This window comes from Talpa europaea, assembly GCF_964194135.1.
Source record: "Talpa europaea genome assembly, chromosome: 14".
Taxonomy (NCBI): domain Eukaryota; kingdom Metazoa; phylum Chordata; class Mammalia; order Eulipotyphla; family Talpidae; genus Talpa; species Talpa europaea.
The window spans coordinates 13,113,383-13,135,237 of NC_140082.1; the positions used below are offsets into that span (position 1 = coordinate 13,113,383).

General features: G+C 43.4%; 1 protein-coding gene across 1 annotated transcript in view; it reads right to left on the minus strand.

Moving 5' to 3' along the window:
- Window positions 1-18,908, minus strand: part of SVOP (SV2 related protein) — a gene marked incomplete at both ends in the record, with an annotated part of 51,602 nt that extends 32,694 nt beyond the window's left edge. Inside the window, 4 exons of the mRNA XM_084253473.1 lie at window positions 2,225-2,323; window positions 3,392-3,477; window positions 5,816-5,976; window positions 18,874-18,908. Of these exons, the coding sequence (XP_084109599.1) occupies window positions 2,225-2,323; window positions 3,392-3,477; window positions 5,816-5,976; window positions 18,874-18,908 (381 nt within the window). The remainder of the gene's footprint in view (window positions 1-2,224; window positions 2,324-3,391; window positions 3,478-5,815; window positions 5,977-18,873) is intronic.
- Between the last annotated feature and the right edge of the window lie 2,947 nt (window positions 18,909-21,855).

The following is a 21,855-nucleotide window of genomic DNA, read 5'->3' on the forward strand; positions in this document are numbered from 1 at the left end:
TTCTCACCATACTGATATGTCCGCCCCTTTATCAAGGAAATACCAAAGTTTGCAAGGGAGTTTGGGGAGTAAGAAAAGAGGCAGACAGGAGGTAGGGATGGGCACTTCATGAGAGGAAGCATTCCTGCAGCGCCTACTGTGTGCCAGGCACAGTCATTGAACAATTGGTTCATCATGCCCATTTTATATATGGTGAGCCCGAGGCTCTGGGTGAAGAGAACTGCTCAGTATTTCAGGGCAGAGAGGCCAGAGTCAGGTTGTAAGCCAGGGAGGCAGCCTAGAGCTTCCACTACTGTGCTCACTCCTCCTCTGGGCACCCACCCCGTGCCCACATCACTCTAAATACTTACACACAGTACCCTGGCCCCAGTGCATTCCTGCAGTCACGGCCTAAAAGTGGGCTCCAAACTGGGACTTGATTATTTTTAAGCAAATTGAAGGAAAGACTAATCAAGCCATGGGCAAATCACATCACCAAAAATCACTTTTCCTAGGCGACTGCTGAGTGCTCTCTGGCAACTGTTGCAAAAAATCAAGTGGCATTATTTACTGAGTCGTTGCAAAACTCCTTCAGTTCCCCTCCAAACTTTTTGTATGTGAGCAAAGCTTTTCATAGTCCTGTCCATTCAGTACAAATGAAAACTAGGAATAGATTGCTGTTGAACGCTGTCTTATTTTAGTAATAAGTGATCATCCAAAATTCATGATGGAACCGGGAAACATACCATACCACTCAAACAAATTTACTTTTGCTTGACGATTTATCAAAATGAATTACATCTTGTTTTGATCTACTGCATATTGCTAAAAATTATCATGGTGACTCAATAAAGGAGAAAAATTTTAATGTTTAGAGCCTTCTGATCTCAGAAAATTAAAAACAATAACTTAAAATGATTGTGACAGATACACTTTGTCACACAGAAAAAAATATCACAAGCTGACAAATGAAATGCTTTCCAGCAAAGTGAAGTATTACTGCGAGATAAAATCACATGGAGAAACAGAATAGAAACTTTTCTTTCCAAGACGAAAATGAGACAATGCAAGTTTCCGAATGCCCCTAAAGGGCCTCCCTGGTGGCCTATGGGTTAAGTCTTTGCACTATCACCACTACTTTCTGAGTTCGATCCCTGGTCAGGGAGCTAACCCACATGGCATAGCAGACCTCTCCTGTCTCGCCCGCTGCTCCCCTCAGCAGTGTATTTCAGTCAGTCTGCCTGTTTTGTTCCCAGCTCTGTCTTTGGTGAATGCTCTTACCCCCCTGCATCTCTGGCCTACACCACAGTTCTTCAATGCAAAAATTAAATAAATAAAATCACACACATGTGACTTAAATGTTAAAAAAAAGATGCCCCTGAAGAGCTGAGATATTATTTTTAAACATATGGTGGAGGGGAATCAGAAAGTATTTCAACTCTGTTAGGTGCACTTAAAAAGTGACCAGGTTGGACCTCCCCAGTGGTGCAGCGGGTTGAGAGCAGCCCTGTGATGCTGTCTGCAGCCTCTGCAGCACCGGTTCGATCCCCACCAACCATGGAGCAACCCACATGGCAAGGCAGACCTCTCCTGCCTCGCCAGCTGCTCCCCTCAGCAGTGTTTTCCATCCATCTACCTGTTCTGCTCCCCACTCTGTTTCTGGTGAATTCTCTCACCCTCCCACGCCTCTGGCCTGTACCCCAGTTCTTATATAAATAAATAAATAAATAAATCTTTAAGTGCTCAATACACATTAGCTTTTGGGTGCATCATCATTAGAACCCCCTTCGCCAGCCTGGCCATTGTCTTCCCTTAGAAAGTTGCCGCTGAACTCCTGACAAAAATTGAAGGTTCTGCCTCACTCACTTTCAAGTCTTATTTATTGACCACCTGTGTGCCAGCTGCTGTGTTGTCCTCAAACCTCAAAGCACTGTCATGTGGAAGGACTGGCGTCAGTCCTTCCAAATAGGAAAGTGAGATTCAGTGGTATGCACAGAAGGGTTCCAACTCCCCAGGATTAAGCAGGATTGCTGGGACCCCCAGGTAGCTGCCCCCGCTGTGTGGAGCAGAGCTGGCTACAAGGCTGGTGGGGAGGGGAGAAAGGGAAGCTGAGGTCATGGTATTTCTATCCAGGGCTTAATTCTTTTCTGCTGAGCCCCTGGCACCCACAGGAAGAGGGAGACACCCAGCAGAACAACCCAGAGGCCAGTACTGTGCACAACAGGAGAAGCTCCCCGCTGCCTACCGAGGTCAGCAATGCCACCTGCCAGCTGGGCAGCCGCCACTCGCAGTGCAGCTGGGGCGCGAGGATGCTCAGGATCATCATTTCCATGGCATCGGCCATCTGCAGGGAGGAAGCAGACATCATCAGGCTAGGATGCTGCCCAGTGCCTGGGATGGATCATGGCCAAGCCCATGGCCCCAGACAGCATAGAGAGGAAACCCCTCTTCTACCACCTGCTGAGTGTCCTGCCCACACATCGAAACAGACAGAAAGCTCTTGTAGTTCAAATAGTGTGGGACCATGTGGCAACTGACAGGTGTTTAATGTTCTTTGTGTGTATGTGTGTGTGTTCCTGTGTTTAAAAGATTAGCACACTCTTGAATAAAGTGGAAAAACATCTTATCTCTAAAATCTGAGAAAATCATTTTGATAGAGACAATGATCTTTTCCCTTTAGTTCCATTGAAGACTAGTTTGTCTTTGGTTTATAAGTCAGGGTTCTATAGGGAGAATTGCCAATAGATTTAAGAAGTGAGACCTTTTCATATGTTAAGACATATTAGGAAGTCCCAGTAAGTAAGGCCTTTATGGGACTAGACAGACACACAATGGAACAGAAACGAGAGTTGAGAAGCAGATCCTAGAGGCCATGAGAATGTGATAGGAGATTAAGATGGCTTTTCAAATCAGTGAGGAAAATGAAATAGGGATATTGTTGAGCCATTTGTAAAAATAAGTGTTACATCGCCATTGGCACTATGCACAAAAGTCAATTTCATTTGTGTTAATGATCTAGATGTGTAATTTGCTATAGGAAGATTAGGGGATTTACTGAGATGCCGAGCCCCTTAAAGCAGAAGGCACGTTTTTGTCTATGCATGTTTTTTAGGGAGAGCTGCACTGATGGTATAATAATCTCATAGTAGCCTGAGCCCCCAAAGAGTTAAGAACCACTTAATTAGCCAGAAGCTTCGGCTCCTTCTTGAGGGCAATCTCCAGCCATACTCGGTACCTCTTCCTCCCACACCCCCCAGCACAGATCTTCACTATCACCAGGATCACTCAACATGAATTTGATTTAAGCAAAAGCTCTAACTGTCCTTCCTTCTAGACCATGGGAATCCGGCTAAGCAGCATGGAGGCTCCTCGGAAACTGAAGGTGAGCACACTGCCCCGTAGAAATACTTGCCCATGCCAAGCCAGTGAGAACAGACAGCTTCCACTGAAATTTTCCAAACCCAATGGCTTCCACCGCATCTTCCACCATGAAAGTATCTGGGAAGGAGAAAGGGGGAGGGATGGAGAAGTGAGTATATCTTGCACTTGTCCTAGTGGGTGTGTGTGTGGGGGGGGGATATCCCTAGTCAAGCTCATAAAAGGCAGCACATACAGCTTCTAGAACTTAGCCTAGAAAAACATTCCAGCAAGTGTGAAGAGATATATTGCTACAAAATCCACTGCATCATTGTTTACTGAGAAAACTGGAAGACCAGAATGCCTGCCGGCAGGGAGCAGATTAAATAAATTATTATATTCATATATAACTTGTTATATAGCCACATTATGAAATATAATTCAGGTGTTACAAAGAATCTGCAGATATAGAAAGATGTGCACCGCATATTGTTGATTAAATGTCAAAAACAAAGCAAGATGAACAACGAAATATTTTGTATGGTTCTATCCTTAAAAACGTGTGTGTGTGCACGTGTGTGTGTGTGTGTGTGTGGCTATGGATTTGTATATACGCACAGGATGCCAACAGAACTTAAAATGATAGTTTCATTATTGTTGCCTTTGGAGACAAGAGGGAGCAATCTCGTGAGATTTTAACTTAGTTCCTTTTAACAATAATCTCCATAGTCAGGGTGAAAAGTAGCTACTTTTTAAAAGGTAAAATTGTATGTACACCATATGGAAAGAGGCCAGGCTCTACTAGGTGAACAGGGCCATTCAGGGAGAGGTGTGTGCTGTAAGATCAGTATCCCTGATAAATTTCTATACACGTATGCAGGAATAGGGAGTGTCCACAAACTGTGAAGAGTGTCCTCTTTGAGGATAACACCTCCTTTCTGACTTTGTACATTTTAATAATGTCGATATACTTTCCAAATGAACACAGAAAAAAATAAGGATATAATTTATAAGCTAATGAGTTTTTGAAAAAATTCTAAAAGATTAAATACAATGTGCTATGTTGGAACTTGTCCTGGAACAGTTGTCTGAATCAAGTCTGGAGTTGGTAAACAGGACTGTGCCGTCTGAATTTCTTAGTTTTGACAAATGGACCTGGGGTTAGGTAAAATATTAACTTTAGGGGAAGCTACATGAAGGGCACAGAGGAATGCTCTCAACTATCTTCTCAACTTTTTGGTAAATCTAAAAGGATTCCAAGATAAAAAGTCAACTAAAAAATAAAGATTTATCTAAAGGAGCGTCCTGTGGGGTGCTTCTGTGGGCTGCCTCAGAGACTCTCGTTAGCCCTGTTGGGAGTCACCACCACTTGGGAATTTCAAGCACAGACCTATTTAATCTGGAAGTGTGAGCTGGTGTTAACCACAGCCGAAGGGCCTGGCTTCTTCCAGCAAAAATACTGGGGTGAGGGTTTACTGGGGCACTGCACTGATTGATGGGCATTATCTCATTCAGTGTCTGTCACAGCCATGTGATTTAAGGCCGAGCCTTAGCCCCTTTTGCAGAGGAGAGCATGGACTTGCTCAGGGGCACACAGCTGGCACGCTGAAGGTTCCAGAGCTAAGCCCAGAAGGGCCTGAGAATAAAACCATTGCTCCTAGCTACTTACCTCTCTAGCTCCATTGCTTCCTCAGCTCTGCCAACCACAGCCTTGAGTTCAAGTCCTAACCCTCTCATGGTGGGAATCCGGGGTCTTTCAGGGATCATGGAATGTTTTTGCCCACTGGCACCAGATGGTGAGAGGAGACCAGGTCCCAGAGCACCACTGCAGGTCTCTTGCTTGACTAGCTCCACTTCAGTGCACACAAGGCACTGGGCAATATTGTGGACTCTGAGCCAGAGTGCCTGGGTGTAAGTTCAGTCTGGCTAATTTCTAACTGTGAGACTCTGGGCAAGATACTTCAGCATTTTGTGCTTCAGTTTCCTTTCTTGCAAACTGGGGAGGGTGATCCTAATAGCTGCTATTGCAATTGTTGTGAAGAATAAATGAGTAATATGTATAAAGTGCCTAGCACAGCGTCTGACACAGAGCAGGTAGGTATTCAGCCGTTAGCTGCTCCTATCAGTATTATCATTCCCATCACCACCTCCATCCTCATTTCATCACCACCATCATCATCACCACCACCACCATCACCACCACCACTGCCACCCCCATTGTAATAGTCCTCATCACTGTAGCTGCCATCCTCAGCCAACTGTTAAGCAATGATGCTGACTGGCAGGGATTGCAACAGACCCTCAGCTGCTGAAGTAAGCTACATAGCAGCTCACTCTTCCAGGGCCACCCCTGAGCCTCCCAGGTCTACTACCTGCCTCTCTAGTTCCCTCTGACAGAGTCACTTGGGAAAGAAATGCTGGAACTTCAGAACCCCTGAGTGCGTCCCAAGCTAATGGCCCCACTGCAATGCGCCCTCACCATCAGTGGGATTGGCAAACTCCTTGGGCACAGCAGCTCCATCATCCAGCTCGACAGCCTCTAGGCCAGTGCGGACCCCTTCAATCTGAACCTCATGCTCTCCTGAAGCCGTGTCGTCCTCTGACCTCGCACTCTCGCCTGTGCGCCGGAACTTCACCACCCTAGAGGACAGAGCACATCTGTCATGATGGCAAATTTCCCCTCGTGACAGCCCTGTGCCCAATTATTGTAAAAATATACATATCATAAAATTTACCATTTTAGCCATTTTTAAGTGTGCAGTTCTGGGGCATTAATTACACTCACATTGATGTACTACCATCACCACCATCATCTCCAGAACTTTTTTGTCTTCCTAAACTGAAATGTTGTACCCAGTAGATACTAACTCTCCATCTGCCTTTACCCAATCCCTGGAAATCATCATTCTACTTTCTGTCTCCATGAACTTGAGAGTACACTGGGTACATCATAAAAGTGAAATCATACAGTATTTACCCTTTTGTGACTTATTTCACTTAATATAATCTCTTCAAGGCATTTTTGTTGCAACAAGTACCAGAATTTCCTTCCTTTTAGGGGTAAATAATATTTCATTGTATGGCTATACCACATTTGTCTAATGCATTTATCTACTGAGGGTCACTTGGGTTGCTTCCGCCCTTTGGTTACTGTGAATAATGTTCTTATGAATATAAGTGTACAAATATCTACTTGAGGGGCCTCCCTGTTGGCCTAAGGGTTAAATTTCACTGCTATCAGTTGCTACAGCCTGAGTCTGATCCACAGTCAGGGAGCTAACCCACATGGCACAGCAGACCTCTCCTGTGTTGGCTGCTGCTCCCCTCAGCAGTATATTTCAGTCAGTCTGCCTGCTCTGCTCCCCACTCTGTCTCTGGTGAATTCTCTCACCCCCCACACCCCTGGCCTATACTCCAGTTCTACGCAAAAATAAATAAATAAAATCTTTTAAAAAATCTATTTGAGTCCTGCTTTCACTTGTTCTGGGTATATACCCAGAAATGGAATTGCTGGATCATATGGTAATTCTATGTTTTGTTTTTGTTTTTGTTTTTAGGAATCTTCATAAGTATCCCACATCTTATATTCCCACCAATAATGCACAAAGGTTTCCATTTCTCTTCATCCTCACAAACACTTATTACAATATTTTCCACTTTTGATAACAGTCATCCTACCAGGTATGAAATGGTATCTCATGGTGGTTCCTATTTGCATTTCCCTAGCAATGAGAATCTTTATATATGTTCGTTTACCATCTGTATATCTTCCTTTGAGAAATATCTGTTCAAGTCCATATTTTAATCAGATTTTTTTTATTTGCTGTTGAATTTTAGGAATACTTTCTGTACTTTCACTATCATCCCTTATCATATGTATGGTTTGCAAACATTTTCTTCCATTCAGTGGGTTGCCATTTTATTCTTTTGATTGTCCTTTGATGCACAAAACTTAAATTTTGATATAGTGACATTTATCTATTTTAAATTTTGCCTGTGCTTTGGTATCATATTCAAGAAACCTGCCAAATTAAATGTCATTACGCTTTTCCCCTATGTTTTCTTTTAGGAGTTTTATAGAGTTAGGTCTTTGACCCATTTTGAGTTAATTTCTGTATATGGTATAAGGAAAGGTTCCAACTTCAGTCTTTGCATGTGGATATCCTATTTTTCCCAGCATTGCTTTGAAAAGACTATCATCTCCCCATTAAAAACTCTGGCATTCTTGTCAAAAATCTCTTGACCATATATATGAGGGTTCATTTCTGGGCTCTCTCTTCTATTCTATTGGTCTAGGTCTTTCCTTAGGCCAGTGCCACACTGCTTTCACTACTGTACCTTTGTAATAAGTTTTGAACGCAAGAACTATGAGATCTGCCATCTTACTCTTATTTTTCAAGTTGTTTTGGCAATATGAGGTCCCCCCACATATGAATTTTAGGATGGATTTTTCTACTTCTGCAAAATATTAGATGAGAGTTCTTGTGCCAGTGATTTATTGAGGAAGTACTCTCTATAGAAACCCGTTGGGAAGTGAGGGAAGCAGGACAAGGTAGGGGGAAAATCTAAGCAAGGATGTGGTTTCTGCAGAAATCTAATCCCATGGGGGACTCTGGGGTATGCATTGTACCAGCAAGACTGTCCTAAGAGGTCTGGGGGTTGAGCTTGCATTAGTCAGTCACTGGCTGCATCATCACAGGGGTAAAAGGCATAATCTTTAGGCATCCCCAGGTGAGGCAGCTTCCTTTAGCCAAGGGCAATCCTCTAGAGGCAACTGCAGCTTTGAGTTGTAAGCAACCAAGACTGGCAACAGCTAGGGGATGCACCAACCTGATAAAGGAGATTTAGGATGAGCACCAATAATACCTGCTACCAAAAAAAGAGTTATGCAAACATTTTAAATCTCTGTCCACTGTGATTGATTAATCATCGAATTATTCTCTTAAACTCCTTAGACAATAGCCTTTAAAACACATAGTTCTTCGCTGAGCACTTGCTATCTGCTAAGAGTTATGCAATAAGCTTTTTACATTAACTCCTATTATTCTGATAATCAACCTACGAATTAGATACTGTCATTTACCCCCACTTTGCAATGAGGAAACATTTGTTCAGAGCGGTTAAAACATTTGTCTAAGGTCACACTTCAGCTAGAGCTGAGGCTTTGGCCTGCTACTCTTTGGTATTAGAACTCTGAGTCCTTGTTACTGGGCATCAGTGCCTCTCCTTCCCCAGCACTGACATGTGCCTGAGGAATGAACGTGAGGCCTGAACTGGCTGTGTGGGTGGCCTTGCCAGACAGTGGAAAGTGGCGTGTTCTGGAGCAGGAATCAAAAAGCATAGCTCATTTCCAATCTGGCTGACAACTCTTCAGGTCAGGGTGGTTGTGCAGGGGGTCTTGAACTAGATGGAGCCTCAGAACCCCACAGAGCTAGCCACAACACACAAGGTTGGGCCCCACCTCCCAGAGAGTCTGATTCAGAAGGACTCAGTGGGGAAGTGAGATTTTGCATTTCTATCATGTTCCTAGGTGCTGCTGCTGCTGCTGCTGCTGACCTGGAGACTGATTAGAGCATCAGAGTCAGACAAATGATTTCCTCATCATGAAGCAGACCCTGGCTGCTATCTATATTGGCTGAACAAGATGCCTGAAGCTCATTCTCCTCACTCAAGAAGACCAAAACCCCCATGAAGCAGGATTCTGACAAATGGCCATGTCGTCCTTGCAGCTGGAAGGCAGATTCCACCTGGGAGCAAGACAGACTCCCATAAACCAGGAAATCTGGTTGAAGATGGGACCTGAAGCTTCATTTAAGGAGCACTTTCCACAAAGAACACCATCTTACTCAGAGTATGAGTTTATTTTGGGTAGATTTGGGGGGTTCTTTAAAGCCAGTGGTGCGCTTAGAAACTGACTCTCAAATGAGAGCCTCCAAACCATACTGAAGTGTAGCATTTGCCAAGCCAGGGGGTAAATACTACCACCATGACTGATTTCAAGCTATCAACAGTTAAATAAGAGGCTCCAAAAATTACTGAATATTTAATAATCAACCTGCTGTCTAGATCTAGTATGAGAATCTCCACACTACTGTAAAAAGTTCTCAAGCCACTGACATATGCTAACACATGAATGGGGATGAAACACAATGCTGAGTGAAAGAAGCCACTCACAAAAGTCACATATTCATCCAAAATAGTCAAAGTCATAGAGACAGAAAGCAGGCTGGTGGTGGCCTAGGACAGGGAGAGGGACAAATGAAGAGTGGCCACCTAATGGGTATAAGGTTTCCTTTTAGGGAGATGAAATGCTCTGGAACTAGATGGAGGTAATGGTTAATGGTTACACATATTATAGTGAATGTACCCCTATGTTCACAGCAGCACCAATATTATTCACAATAGCCCCAAAGTGGAACAACCCCAATGTCCATCCATGGATGAAAGGATAAACAAACGTGATCATTCCATATAACAGAATATTACTCAGCCTTGAAAAAAAAGAAAATTCTGACACACGCCACAACATTGATAAAACTTGAAGACATTGTACTAAGTTATATAAGCCAATCGCAATAGGACACCTACTGTAGGATTCCACTTGTATGAGATACTTAGATTCATAGAGATAGAAAGTAGAATGGTGGTTGCCAGATATTGAGGGAAGGAGGGAACTGGGGGGTTGAATGGGGAGAGTTTCCATTGGGAAAGATGACAAAACTAGGCATGAATGGTGATGAATGTATGTACATCGATGTGAATGTATTTAATGCCGCAGAACAGTCCTGCTTAACATAGCAAATTTTTTGTTATGTGTATTTTGTCATCCAGTCCTTTTGCTCTGCTACAGATGATACTGGAATCCGTTTGTTCATTTATTCAACAAATATTTATTGAGCACCTGACTTGTGTCATGACTAAGGATGCAGAAGGATTTCAAAGGTGGGTTGAACAGATTCAGCTCCTTCCTGCACCTCAGTATCTACTGGGAGGGGAGACACCTGTGGGTGTCACTATTTAGATGGCTCAAACAGTGCGGGAAATGCTGTGAATGAAACCAGAGGGGTGGTGACATTTCAACCACAGCATACTGAGTAAGGGTGGTATAAAATGGGCTCAAGGGAGAGAACTGGAAAGGAATAGGACTCCCTGGCCCCCAGAAGTCACCCCTCAATTAAAAACACAAATAGTCCCACCAAAGTATACATAGAAGTTTTTTAAAAATGCCTACATGAAGAAAAGAAATGAACAGATCTGTAATATCAATTCATTTTCAGGGATGAAGAGAAGGTCAATGGATTGCACTTAACTCTGAGCAAAACAATATAGAAGGAAATGACTGTGGCCTGGTAATCTTCCTTGAATTCTGTTTTTATCATAACCTCTCTTCAGCAACCATCCAGGGCTGCATGCCTCTTTATGTGCCTAATAGCAACCACTGCAAACTTTTTTGGAAGGTAATCAAGACATATCTGAAAATTTTAAATGTCTTGAGCTCCCACCCTGAAGCCTTCTGCTACAACTCATTGTAAGGAGAGACACAAGCAGGCAATGATTTACCCTATAAATAACAGCTAATATGGATTGTTAGGTTGCACTTAACAGCGATTATCTTATTTAATCTTCACTGTCACTATCCCTATATTGCAGATGAGGACACTCAAGCACAGAGGGGCTAGGAGTTTGTCCAATGTCACACAGTAGCCAAACTGGCAAAGTCACCTGCCTTCAGAGTCCCCATTCCTAGCCACTCTGCTATATTACCTTCTGGTGCTGGCATACTCTTAGCAACTTTGCATGAAATAATACAAAACTAGAAATAATCATCAGGAAAGAAATAATTAATGATGGCACATTCATTTAAGAAAATGTTTAAAAAAATCTTTTGAAGTTGATCTGTTGATCTGCATCTACTAGCCAGAGGTGGAAACAATCCAAGTGTTCATTGTGGATGAAAGGATAAACAAAATGTGGTCTGTCCATGCAGCGGAATACTATGCAGCCTTAAAAAGGAAAGACATTTTGACACAAGCTACAACATGGATGGACTTTGAAGACATTATGATAAGTGAAATAAGCCCAGAAAGAAAGAAGAAAGTTTGCTTCTGGGAGGGGGGGTTGAGAAGTTTTAAGGGAAGGTATTCTTTTTTTTTGCATTTCTAGTTGGATCTTTCTGCAATGTTTGCAGTTTTTAACATGTGCATTGATAGCTGATCTTGTAGCATCTGCCAAACATGTTATACAGGCTCTCATCTGTGTATGAATGGAGACAACTATAGTTTGCAGCACTGTGGTGAAGATTAGCTGGGTTGATGAACAGGAAAACCATGGGTTCAGAGTAAATATTAGCTTCCCTTCAACTCAGCTTCACTCAAGCCTGCCTTGAGCACAGAGTACACTGACCTTTGTGAAATGTGACTTTGAGGGAAGTGGCTTAGCTCCCTGCAGTTATAAATCAGGATCTGTTCACATTCCTTCACTGGCCAACCACTAGAAGCCAGGGCACCTTTATTCATTAGAGCTTGTTTTAAAACAGATATAAAGAGAGACCTCTGACATCAAATTATGCTCAGAAAGCCAGACTACATTTTGAATCAGTCGGGTTCCTAAAAGTATTTATCAACTACATGAGCCAAAATTTCCCAAGCACAAAAAATGGATATGAAAGAAAAAGAAAATAGCAGTGACATGTGTTAAATATAAGAGGGCTTCGAAGCAGGCTGGCTCACAATTTCTTGGCATTTGTTGTGTATATATAGCTTATAATTTACCAAAATAGCAGGGAACATTTATTTTACATAATTTTGCTATTTAAAGGAGAGAAAAGCTTGAGGGAAATAGCTGTCAACTTAAAGATCTTGTTTGCACCATCATGTAATTTACCTTAGTACCTTCAATTAGGGTCTGAGACTTGACCATGTTATTTTAGATAAGAAAGCTTTTTTCTCACTTCATCTAAGTTTTTAGAACTTTTCTCCCAAGTTCATGAATCTGTTAGACTGAAAGGAAGTTTAAATCTAATGGTGATGTTTGCAAAGTGGTATTTAGTGTCCAGCACGCAGAGGAGACCTGCCATAGCAAAGAATACAGCCCAGTTCTGGCAAACAGACTGACCTGGGACCTTCCTGGTGGTGCGGGGGTTAAAGTCTCAGTGCTATCAAACTATCACCAGCCACTGCAGCATGAGTTGGATCCCTGGGCCAGGGAACTAACAACTCACATGGCACAGCAGCCAGAGAGCTAACAATTCACATGGCACAACAGACCTCTCCTATCCTGCCCGCTGCTCCCCTCAGCAGTGTATCTCAGTAGATCCACCTGTTCTGCTCCCCACTCTCTCTGGTGATTACTCTCACCCCCTATCTCCACCTCTAGCTTACATCCTAGTTCTCGTATGCATAAGTAAATAAAAATAAATATTAAAAAAAAAAAACAGGCTGACCTGGATTTGAATCTCCCTGCCCATGCCCTTTGAGTAGCTATGTGACCGCAGGTAGGTTACGTTACCTCTTTGAGTCTCTGCTTCCTCCCAGGTAGAAAGGAAAGGGGAATTCCTACCTCACCGGTTGCCATGGAGATTAAAGGAGCTCTTAGAGAGACAGCATCTGACCTTGCAGAGCCTGGCACAGTCATTTAGCATTTCAGTAAGTGTTGATTATGCTCTGAGTGCTAAGATGCAAAGGGAAACTAAAGAAGACACTACCCTTGCCCTCAGGAAGTGGATGCCTTAGTTGGTGAGATGCCAAAATACAAATAAACAAAGAAATCATTATACATATGCAAATGAATGGCACCTGGAAGGGTGCCAAGACAAAGAATAATTGGAGGAAGGCATAGTCAGACCTCCCTGGGGAGGCTGAGGTCAAGAAGACAAGGCGCACCCCATGCAGATGTGGGGCCAAGAGTGGAGCAAACACCTAGTGCCAAGACCTAAAGGTAAGACCAAAGGTTGGCACTCAGAGGGACCAGCTAGGCCATGTGGAGCTCTGGCAACCACAGTGAGGACTTTCTGCTGTCCTGAGACCAAGGGATGCCAGGGACATGTTTCAGGAGGGATGGAAGGGTGCAAGGCCATCAGGGTTGAGTTTTGGGAGCTCACTCGTGCATATTTTTTCATAAAAGGAGAAATAGACTGAGGAGAGTGTAGCAAAAGATAGGCTTTATTATTATTTAGGCTTGGCAAGATCAGGAGATGACTGTCCTGCTGCTGAAAAGTTAGGCTGCGCTCCACTCACAGACCCCAAGGGGAGAGGCTCGCCACACCTTGGGCCATATGGGGGAGCACCAAGGTCAGCAGGAGGCAGAGATGGGGGGGGGGGGATGTAGGGAAGAGCTGAGCCTACATTTCCTCTTCCACCTCTCCTGTCCACGGAAGGCACAGGTGAGGCACAGTAAGCAGGCGGTGATGGGCAGACTTGAATAATTTCAGGAGGCCCTGGGGCATGGTCTTGGGGTGTGAGGGCAGGTGCAATGTCTCTGGTGTGTTGGTTTGCACATGAAAAGCACTCAGGTCTTTTACTATCTCTAAGGATTGGTTAACCCTGGGCATGGCAGTCCCTTTAGGGTCAGCAAGGCCCCAAAACATCAACACATCAGAATACAGAAAATATGGGCCTCCCTGATGGCGCAGGAGTTAAAGACAGCACTATCAAGCTATTGCCAGCCACTGCAGCACGAGTTCGATCCTTGGCTAGGGAGCTGACCCACATGGTGCAGCAGACCTCTCCTGTCTTGCGCGCTGCTCCCCTCAGCAGTGTATTTCAGTCAATCTGCCTGTTCTGTTCCCTGCTCTCTCTGGTGAATCCTCTCACCACCACCCCCCACACCTCTGGCCTGTACCCCAGTTCTTGTATGCATAAAATAAATAAATAAATATACATAAATAAATCTTTTAAAAAAAGAAATAATAGAGTATAAGGAACATTGAGTTTGGGGTTTAAAAGGCTTTGATGACTTAGCCCTCAGAAGTCTGGGCTATTACAAGAATGTCCTACTTTTTGCCCTAAAGGGTAACAACCCCCATCCCTTCTCCTTGGCCAGGAATTCTTATGTGTCTTAGCCGCCTACTCTGGTCCTATATCTCCGTGCAGAGGTCATCTCATTGGAGGAAACAAAACCTGCTTCTAACTTCTTGAGAACTCAAAAATCAATCCTTCCCAGGGTTACCTGAGACCCAAAGAGTTTACCTGGGACAATTTTTTTTTGTGGGACCCTTGCCGAGGGCCGGGGAACAAACCGGCGCTACAGAGGCTGTGGGCAGCCTCGCAGCCCAGCGCTCAACCGCTGCGCCACCAGGGGAGGCCCCACCTGGGACAATTTAAAGTCAGGTAAGCAGTAAGTCAGATGGCATTCTCCCAGCCTCCCTGATTTCATGGAAGGGCATCAGGAAGCAGAAAGACAAAGGTGATGAAACAAGAGCAGTCTGAGCTTTCGAGGTGAACTCAGTTGTTAAGCTGCTAAACCTTAATAGTGCAAGGGGACCAGCAAGATGACCACTGAAATCAAACCAGGTGAAAGAGGATGCGGAGAGTGGTGGGAGTCTGGATGCGGTTTCATGTCAGGATTTCCTGATGGATTGAAGTGAAATATAAGAGAAAGACAAGTAGAAGTTGACTCTAAAGTTTTGGGTGCAGATGCAATGGATGGAGTTACCATAGCCTGAGATGACTGAGGCTGAAGGAGGTGCTGGGTAAGGGAAAGTTCAGAAGCTGAAGCTTGAACACATCCTTTCCCTAGGACATTTGAGTGTTCTAAAAGGAGACCATGACTTCCAGATGCTGTCTGAACAAGTTGGAGGGTAAGGGAAACAAAGCCTGCGTGGAGGAAGACAAATAACACTGGCATCACCAGTTGAGCCCTTACTAGAACCCAGACACTGTGCTGAGAGCTTCCCAGTGATGGTGTCCCAGATCCTCACAACAGCCACCATGCAGACCCTGGCCTGACTTCACAGAGAAGCACCGGGCCTTGCAGAGATGAAGCCTCAGGTCCAAGGTCACTCAAATGGTAAGTGACAGAGTGGAGCTGCAACCCAGCTCGGCTTGACTAAGGACCCACACTTTTTCCACCTGTTACTGATTAAGGCCAGAAGTCAGAGGAAGATTCTTGGAGGTGACAGACTTAAGCTCAGGGTTTGTAAGAAAGGAGAGACAGAGTAAATTGAGCAAACACAGGACGAAGTTCCAACTCTGTGACAAACTACAAGATCTTCCATGGCCTGGTACCTGTCAATCTTTGTAGCCTTCCCTTGAGTAACTTGTTCATTATGCACTACTGGCCTGATTTTGATGCACACCAAGCTCTTTTCTACTTCAGGGCTTTTGCCCATGCAGTTGCCTGGAAGTCTTCACAGCCCATCTTTTTTCCTGGATGACTCCTACACATCCCTGGAGGCTCAACTCCAATGTCACTTCGTCAAAGAACCCTCTGACCCACCCTCCGCGTCTAGAACTAGTCTCTCTGTGCCATGCACTTGTGCTTCTCAGCACTTAAGACAACTCTCATAATTATTTGTGCAATTATGCGTTCAATGTCTGCCTCTTCCACCAGACCGGTGCTGTCCACTAGAACCTTCTGTGTGATGGAACTGTTTTAGACCTGTGCTATCCAAGAAGGTAGACACTACCCATATATAACAATTGAGCACTTGAAATGTGATTAGTGCCACTAAGGGAACAATTTTTCAAATTTCACATATTTTATTTATAAAGCTACTTTATATTTTATCTTCTATAAATTATTTCATATTCAAATTACATCATTTAAGGTTACATTGAAATAAACCACATGTGGTGAGCAGCTGCTGTATTGGCCAGTGCAGCTCTACATTGTGAGTTGCTCAAGGTCAAGGATCATGTCCATCTTATTCGACTGGAGTCTCCCTTATACCTAGAATATCCCAAGTAAATTGTTGAATGAATGAATGAACAACCAAAGTAGTCTGCAACAGTCTTTGAAGAAATTATCCTAGAAAGAAGCGACCCAGAAGTCTGACTTGCCCAAGGTCACATAAGAAGGCAGAATGAGATACCAAATCTTCGTATTTCCTGGACATGGTGCTTTGCCTGAGTAGACAGCAGGTGAAAAGCAAAGGCTGCCTATGGTCTCAAATAACTGTGCTAGAATTATGAGAAGATGCCCCCAAGTTCAAGAGAGGATTGTTTTCCTAGTCACCCTCATCCTCGTTCCTCCCTCCTGTGACCCTGTAAACTACTTAGTGGCTTATAATCTATTAACACTTGGCCTCCCATGGGACTGAGCCAGTTCCAACATCCATTCTTGCCAACCCTCTACAAGGCACTCTTTTTGAAAAACCATATTGCTCTCAGAAAACCTGCTGCCTGCAATCTGTGCATATATACGCAGGGTGTGGTTTAAAAAACATCTAAGTCGTGATTTGTAACCCACTCAGATTCTCATGGCTGTTCCTTTCACTTTACTCTTTTTTATAAATCAAGGTCAACACATTTCAAGGCTAAATTTGACTTCATTCAAATAGAATCTGGGGTTTACAGATTAAAATTGTGGGGAGTCCAGGATAGGGAGCCTATTTAATTTGTATTTATAAATGATTTTTCAGTGTAATCCTAATATTAGCTAGTGTGTGTTGAGTACTTTGTATCGACCGGGACTTTCGCACACATTGTCTCATTTAATCTTTATGTAATTCTATGAATCTAATATTATTACGATTTCTTGGCCAGAGAAACTGAGTCTCAGAAAGATTTGTCATTTGCTCAAAGTCACACAGACAGGAAGGGCACAGTCAGGATTTGAGCCCAAATTGGTTTTACTCAAGAGTCACTGTTCCTAACCAGTAAACAATTTGGCTCCTCTGATAGAGATTACACATAGTTATGTGTTTAAAATATCAGAGAATAATCAAGAAACTTAACACTAGGGGTTGGAGAGACATCTACTTTCATTCTTGTGCTTTTTTTTTTAAACTTTAACCTATGTACATGTTACTACATGTTATATATTAACGAAGCTATTTTTTAAATTGCAATCATATTATTTTTACCATTTTATTAAAGAAGGAATTGTCACAATTACGGCCTGGCTGTATGTTAGTGGTTTAGATATACATGAATCTTTGAGTAACTTTCAAAGTTCATATATACTCATATTATTTGAAATTTTATCTCAGTAAATCTGCAGTTCCAATAAGGATCTATATTCTCTGAGTCCTGAATTGCATATTTTGCATTCTATTTTTTTTCTAAGTTATTTTTTTATTTTGAATAGGATGGTTTTTCAACACACTTATTTTCAATGAAGGTGATATGTTTTCTTTTAGAGATTTATACTCAGATATTTATAGTTTTATGTATTTAAACATTCACCTCTGGATATGATAACTGAGCATCCTTTAGCATTGTGAAATAGTGCTATATTACATAAGCCATGTTACATGTGGACCAATTCATAAAAGTTTAAAAATAAATTTTAATTAAATTTTTAAATGAAAATTCATTTTACATTGATTGAGAAGTAAACATTACAATACCCTTCAGTACACACAGCCTCAGAGAGCTGTATCAGTCACACCAAAAGTCGCTTGGGAGAATTCCTAAGTGGTTGGAGAGGCGATAAAAATGTAATTCAAGGAAATACACTTACACTAACAATAATTTATCCTTGCCAACAAATCCAAATGGTGTCTACTTTTATTAACCAAATGGTGAGTGATTCTAAAAACTGAAACAAAAAAATCCCCAGAAATGTTCCTTTTAATGCCCCATCTCATACTACTGGAATATGCTTAACAAATCACTATTGGCTTGTGGTAGGAGGAATTGATAAGCCCCTCTCTCTAAGGCCCCTGTCCTTTCCACCGCTGGGTTGTATTCTCCCAAGATTTTAGGAGCAAATTTAGTATCCCTTAAAGATCCCCATCCTTTGAGCGGCATAGTCCCCATTTCCCAAGGAGAGCTGTCCACAGCGCGTTTCACTCTAGCTGTTACAAAAACCTTTCATTCAGAAGAAGGCAAGAGGTTTCAGCGACAGTGCCCAGCCCTCTCATTCACACACTTCATAAACAACAGGACTTTGCCCAAGCTTCCCTTCTAGCAAGGAATCTAAGCTTTTAGAAACCAGTTTGCAACATCAGTAGCTTTACCTTCCAAAAGACCTTGCAAAAAATTAGGAATTTCACAGCACAGGAAAAAGGCTGGAAAGCACCGATGTCATCACACAGCCTCATCAATTCAGTTCACATTTCAAAAACAGCAGCGAAGGCTTTCTTAAAACACAGACCTCAAAATCCCTTCAGGATTGAGAGCAATTAAAAAGGAAAACCTGACACCCGTAGCTCCCCCATAAGATTCTGACGGATCTGAAAAAATGGAACTGAGTCAGAGATACAGAAGCTGGGCTGCTGGGGTAGGAAAATGGCTTGTCTCCTCCAGGCCTAAATCTCTCCTCTGAAACGGTCCCCTTTAAATTCAAGAAACCATGCAGAGATGCCCCCCCTGCAGATTTTCCATTTTTTAAAGGAAAGCCTGTCTGCCTCTCATTCGCCCCCAGGATACTCACGGCAGCTGCCTTAGCTGGAATAAGTCCTCCTCCATGTCCGCGCTGCGCCAGGACGAGCCCTTTTCATGGCCCTTACATGGTGCTGGTGGATGACGAGCGCTTGGGGTTTCAGCACCGGGGTGCTGGACAGCTCCCGCACCACGTCCTCCCTTGGGTGGCAGCTGTTCGGGGGAGGGAGCCGTCAGGGACCAGCCCACGAGACAAAGCCACCGCCGCCAGGAGACCGCGGGGAGAGTGGGCGGAGGGAGGAGGTGGAGGGCAGAGCAAGCTGCGCGGGGAGAGGGGGCGGGGAGAGCCCTTCTGGTTAGAGGAATTTACAGGCTCTCTGTGGCTGGTGGTGTTTTACTGAGGTGCCTATAGGGCACGCCGCCTGTGAAATGGCTGTCGAGGTACCAGTAACGTACTCCTTGGTTAAAGACGCCTCTCTAAATGTTTATTTGTAGGGATTCATTAATGCTGTTCTCCTTATAACATTCTTGAGACCCAGGCTGCTGTAACAAATATAGAGAAAAAAAAAGAATTCTATGTATTCCTACATTGTAGTACTGTTGGAGCACTTAGTGTGTGCCAGGCACTGGAACAGGCATGGGCCATTGGACAGAGAATAAGTTGGACATGTCATTGTCATCATGGAGCTGAATATCAAGAGAGATGAATAAAGAAACGTAAACAAAGTATGAGAAGGTTGAAAGCACGCCTTATTGAGCCCTGACTCTGGGGAATCAGAAATGAATAAAACAAAATCCCTGCCTTCAAGACCCAGCCCTCTCTTTCAGTGGTTCTCACACCCCTCTCCCACTGGAATGCCTGCTGCCCTTCAGAATTTAAGCCTCATAAAAGTTTGCTGATGTATCCCTAAGGGCCTAGAACAGAGTCAGGCGCAAAGAAGGAGCTCCAAACATATTTGTTGAATGAATGGTTCTAAATTCAGGGTGCGCATAAGAATGAGCTGACTCCACCCCCAGATGAACTTAACCTATAATCTGAAGGTGGGAGCCTGACCTGGGTATTTTTTTTTTAAAGCTCTCCAGCAGCCAAAAGTGAGAATTTCTGGCCTCATGTGAACAAATGAATTGCAGAGAAATCCATCAGCGGCAGAGAAAAGAGAACCACAAAGATGACCTGTGATGGCAGCAGCAAGAAATGTGAGAATGGTTACAAGGGCACATGGCAGTTAAAGAAGAGGGAACACTTTTTTATTCCCTTCAATTAATTGTTGATGTGTGTGAGAGGAGGGGGTGCAAGAAAACAGACTGGAAACAATCTCATGTCAAGCATACATGGGATTAATAGGCCCTGAATGGATACCCAATGGATTTGTTGAAAATCCAAGGTTGAGTGTGTGCTAGGCACCCAGGAAAGTGCTTCACCAACATTGTCCCTTGCTCTTTGCAATAACCCTATGAGGCAGGTGAGATTATCCCCATGTTACAAAAACGTGGCTCAGAGAGAGGACATATAACATGCAGAGTCACTCAGACAGCAAAGAGTTGACCTGGAATTAAAATCCAGCAGTGTTATCTCCAGAGCTCGTACTCTTAAGAGCTAGGTTTTCTTGGAGATACACAAAAGAAAGCAACCCATTGTGGAAATAGTAGGAGTAATTTGAATGATTGAAACATAATCCAATGGGATAACTAGAAACAATGTGAATGTCAAAAAAACCAACTATACAATGATACTAAAACTCCATAATTCATCCAGAAAATATTATTTGAGCAACAACTATGTGCCTGGGACAATGACAGTTTAGTACCAACTTATTCATGGATATTTCTGACTTTATACTGGGGAGTCAATCACAGCTTGCTCCTCCACACTCTGCCCCACCCCTGCAGTGTAAGTACTACACTTGGTATCAAATGATTCCTTGGCACAGCTGATTGGCTCATAAGATGGGCACTAACCTGAAGACATCCAGCCCAAATGCTTGTCAGTAACTGGATGCTGCCTAGCTGGGAAGAGGCGGTGGGCATTATGGATCCAGATGGTACACAAATATCTCTGAAGGCTCTTACTTTACTTGTCCCTCATTTACTTCTCAATACTTCTAGCCAAGTCAGATTTTCCAGACCATTCAAGTTGTCTTGGATAAAAGAAAGTTTGTAGCTGAAACTGGAGCTTTGTGAGGCCAGAATCAGCCCCAAGGGTTCTTTTCCAAGCTGCTCCTCTCACTAGTTGGATGGCGCTGAGTAGATTTCCTACTCTCCACAGTCTCCAGAGGAGACTATGCCTGAGTCTCCCCATCAGCAGAACAGGGATAAATAACTGCCTTCTTGGGGTGTGGCAGTGAGAGAAAAGGATAAAATATAGGTAAAGGAATAAGTATCTAGGCCAAGCGTAAGCAGTGTTAACTGTCATGATTTTCCTCTTCCCCCACTCATACCTTTGGTACTCTCTCAATATATTAGTTGGCCTTTGCAGGGTAGGAAGGGGAAGTGGTATTGGAGAAAACTACATAATCATCAAACTTAGGGAAATCTGCAGAAAAGTACCCAAAATTGAGAAAGCCAAATAAGCAACTTAATTAAAAAGATGGCACCAACTACCAAAAGCAGTAGCTGAAAAAACTGAAGGTGGCAAAAGTGGAGGGGGGAAGAAGTGGGGAGGCAGTGGCTTTTTCCAGTGTATGTATTTTTCCCTACCCTACCAAGTGCCTATCACCCTGGCAAAACCCTGGCCACCATACAATGAGCACCAGCTTTGAAATCTGATAGAGTTGGATCTTGAACTTTCTACCTGTATCAACTAGCCAAGTTATTTACTGGTTTCAGACTCATTTGCTGCATCTGTAAAATGCGACCATGATACCCAACTGTTGTGAGACTTTAACAAGTAAATAGATACCTCGACCCAAAACACAGCTGAGGTGTGTGGAGGCTTCTTCCCCCCAACATCAAGCAATTCCTGGATACCGGCAAGGTGTCAGAGGACTCAAATCACAAACCTGAGACAGTCTCAGATTCCACAAGTAAAGGAATC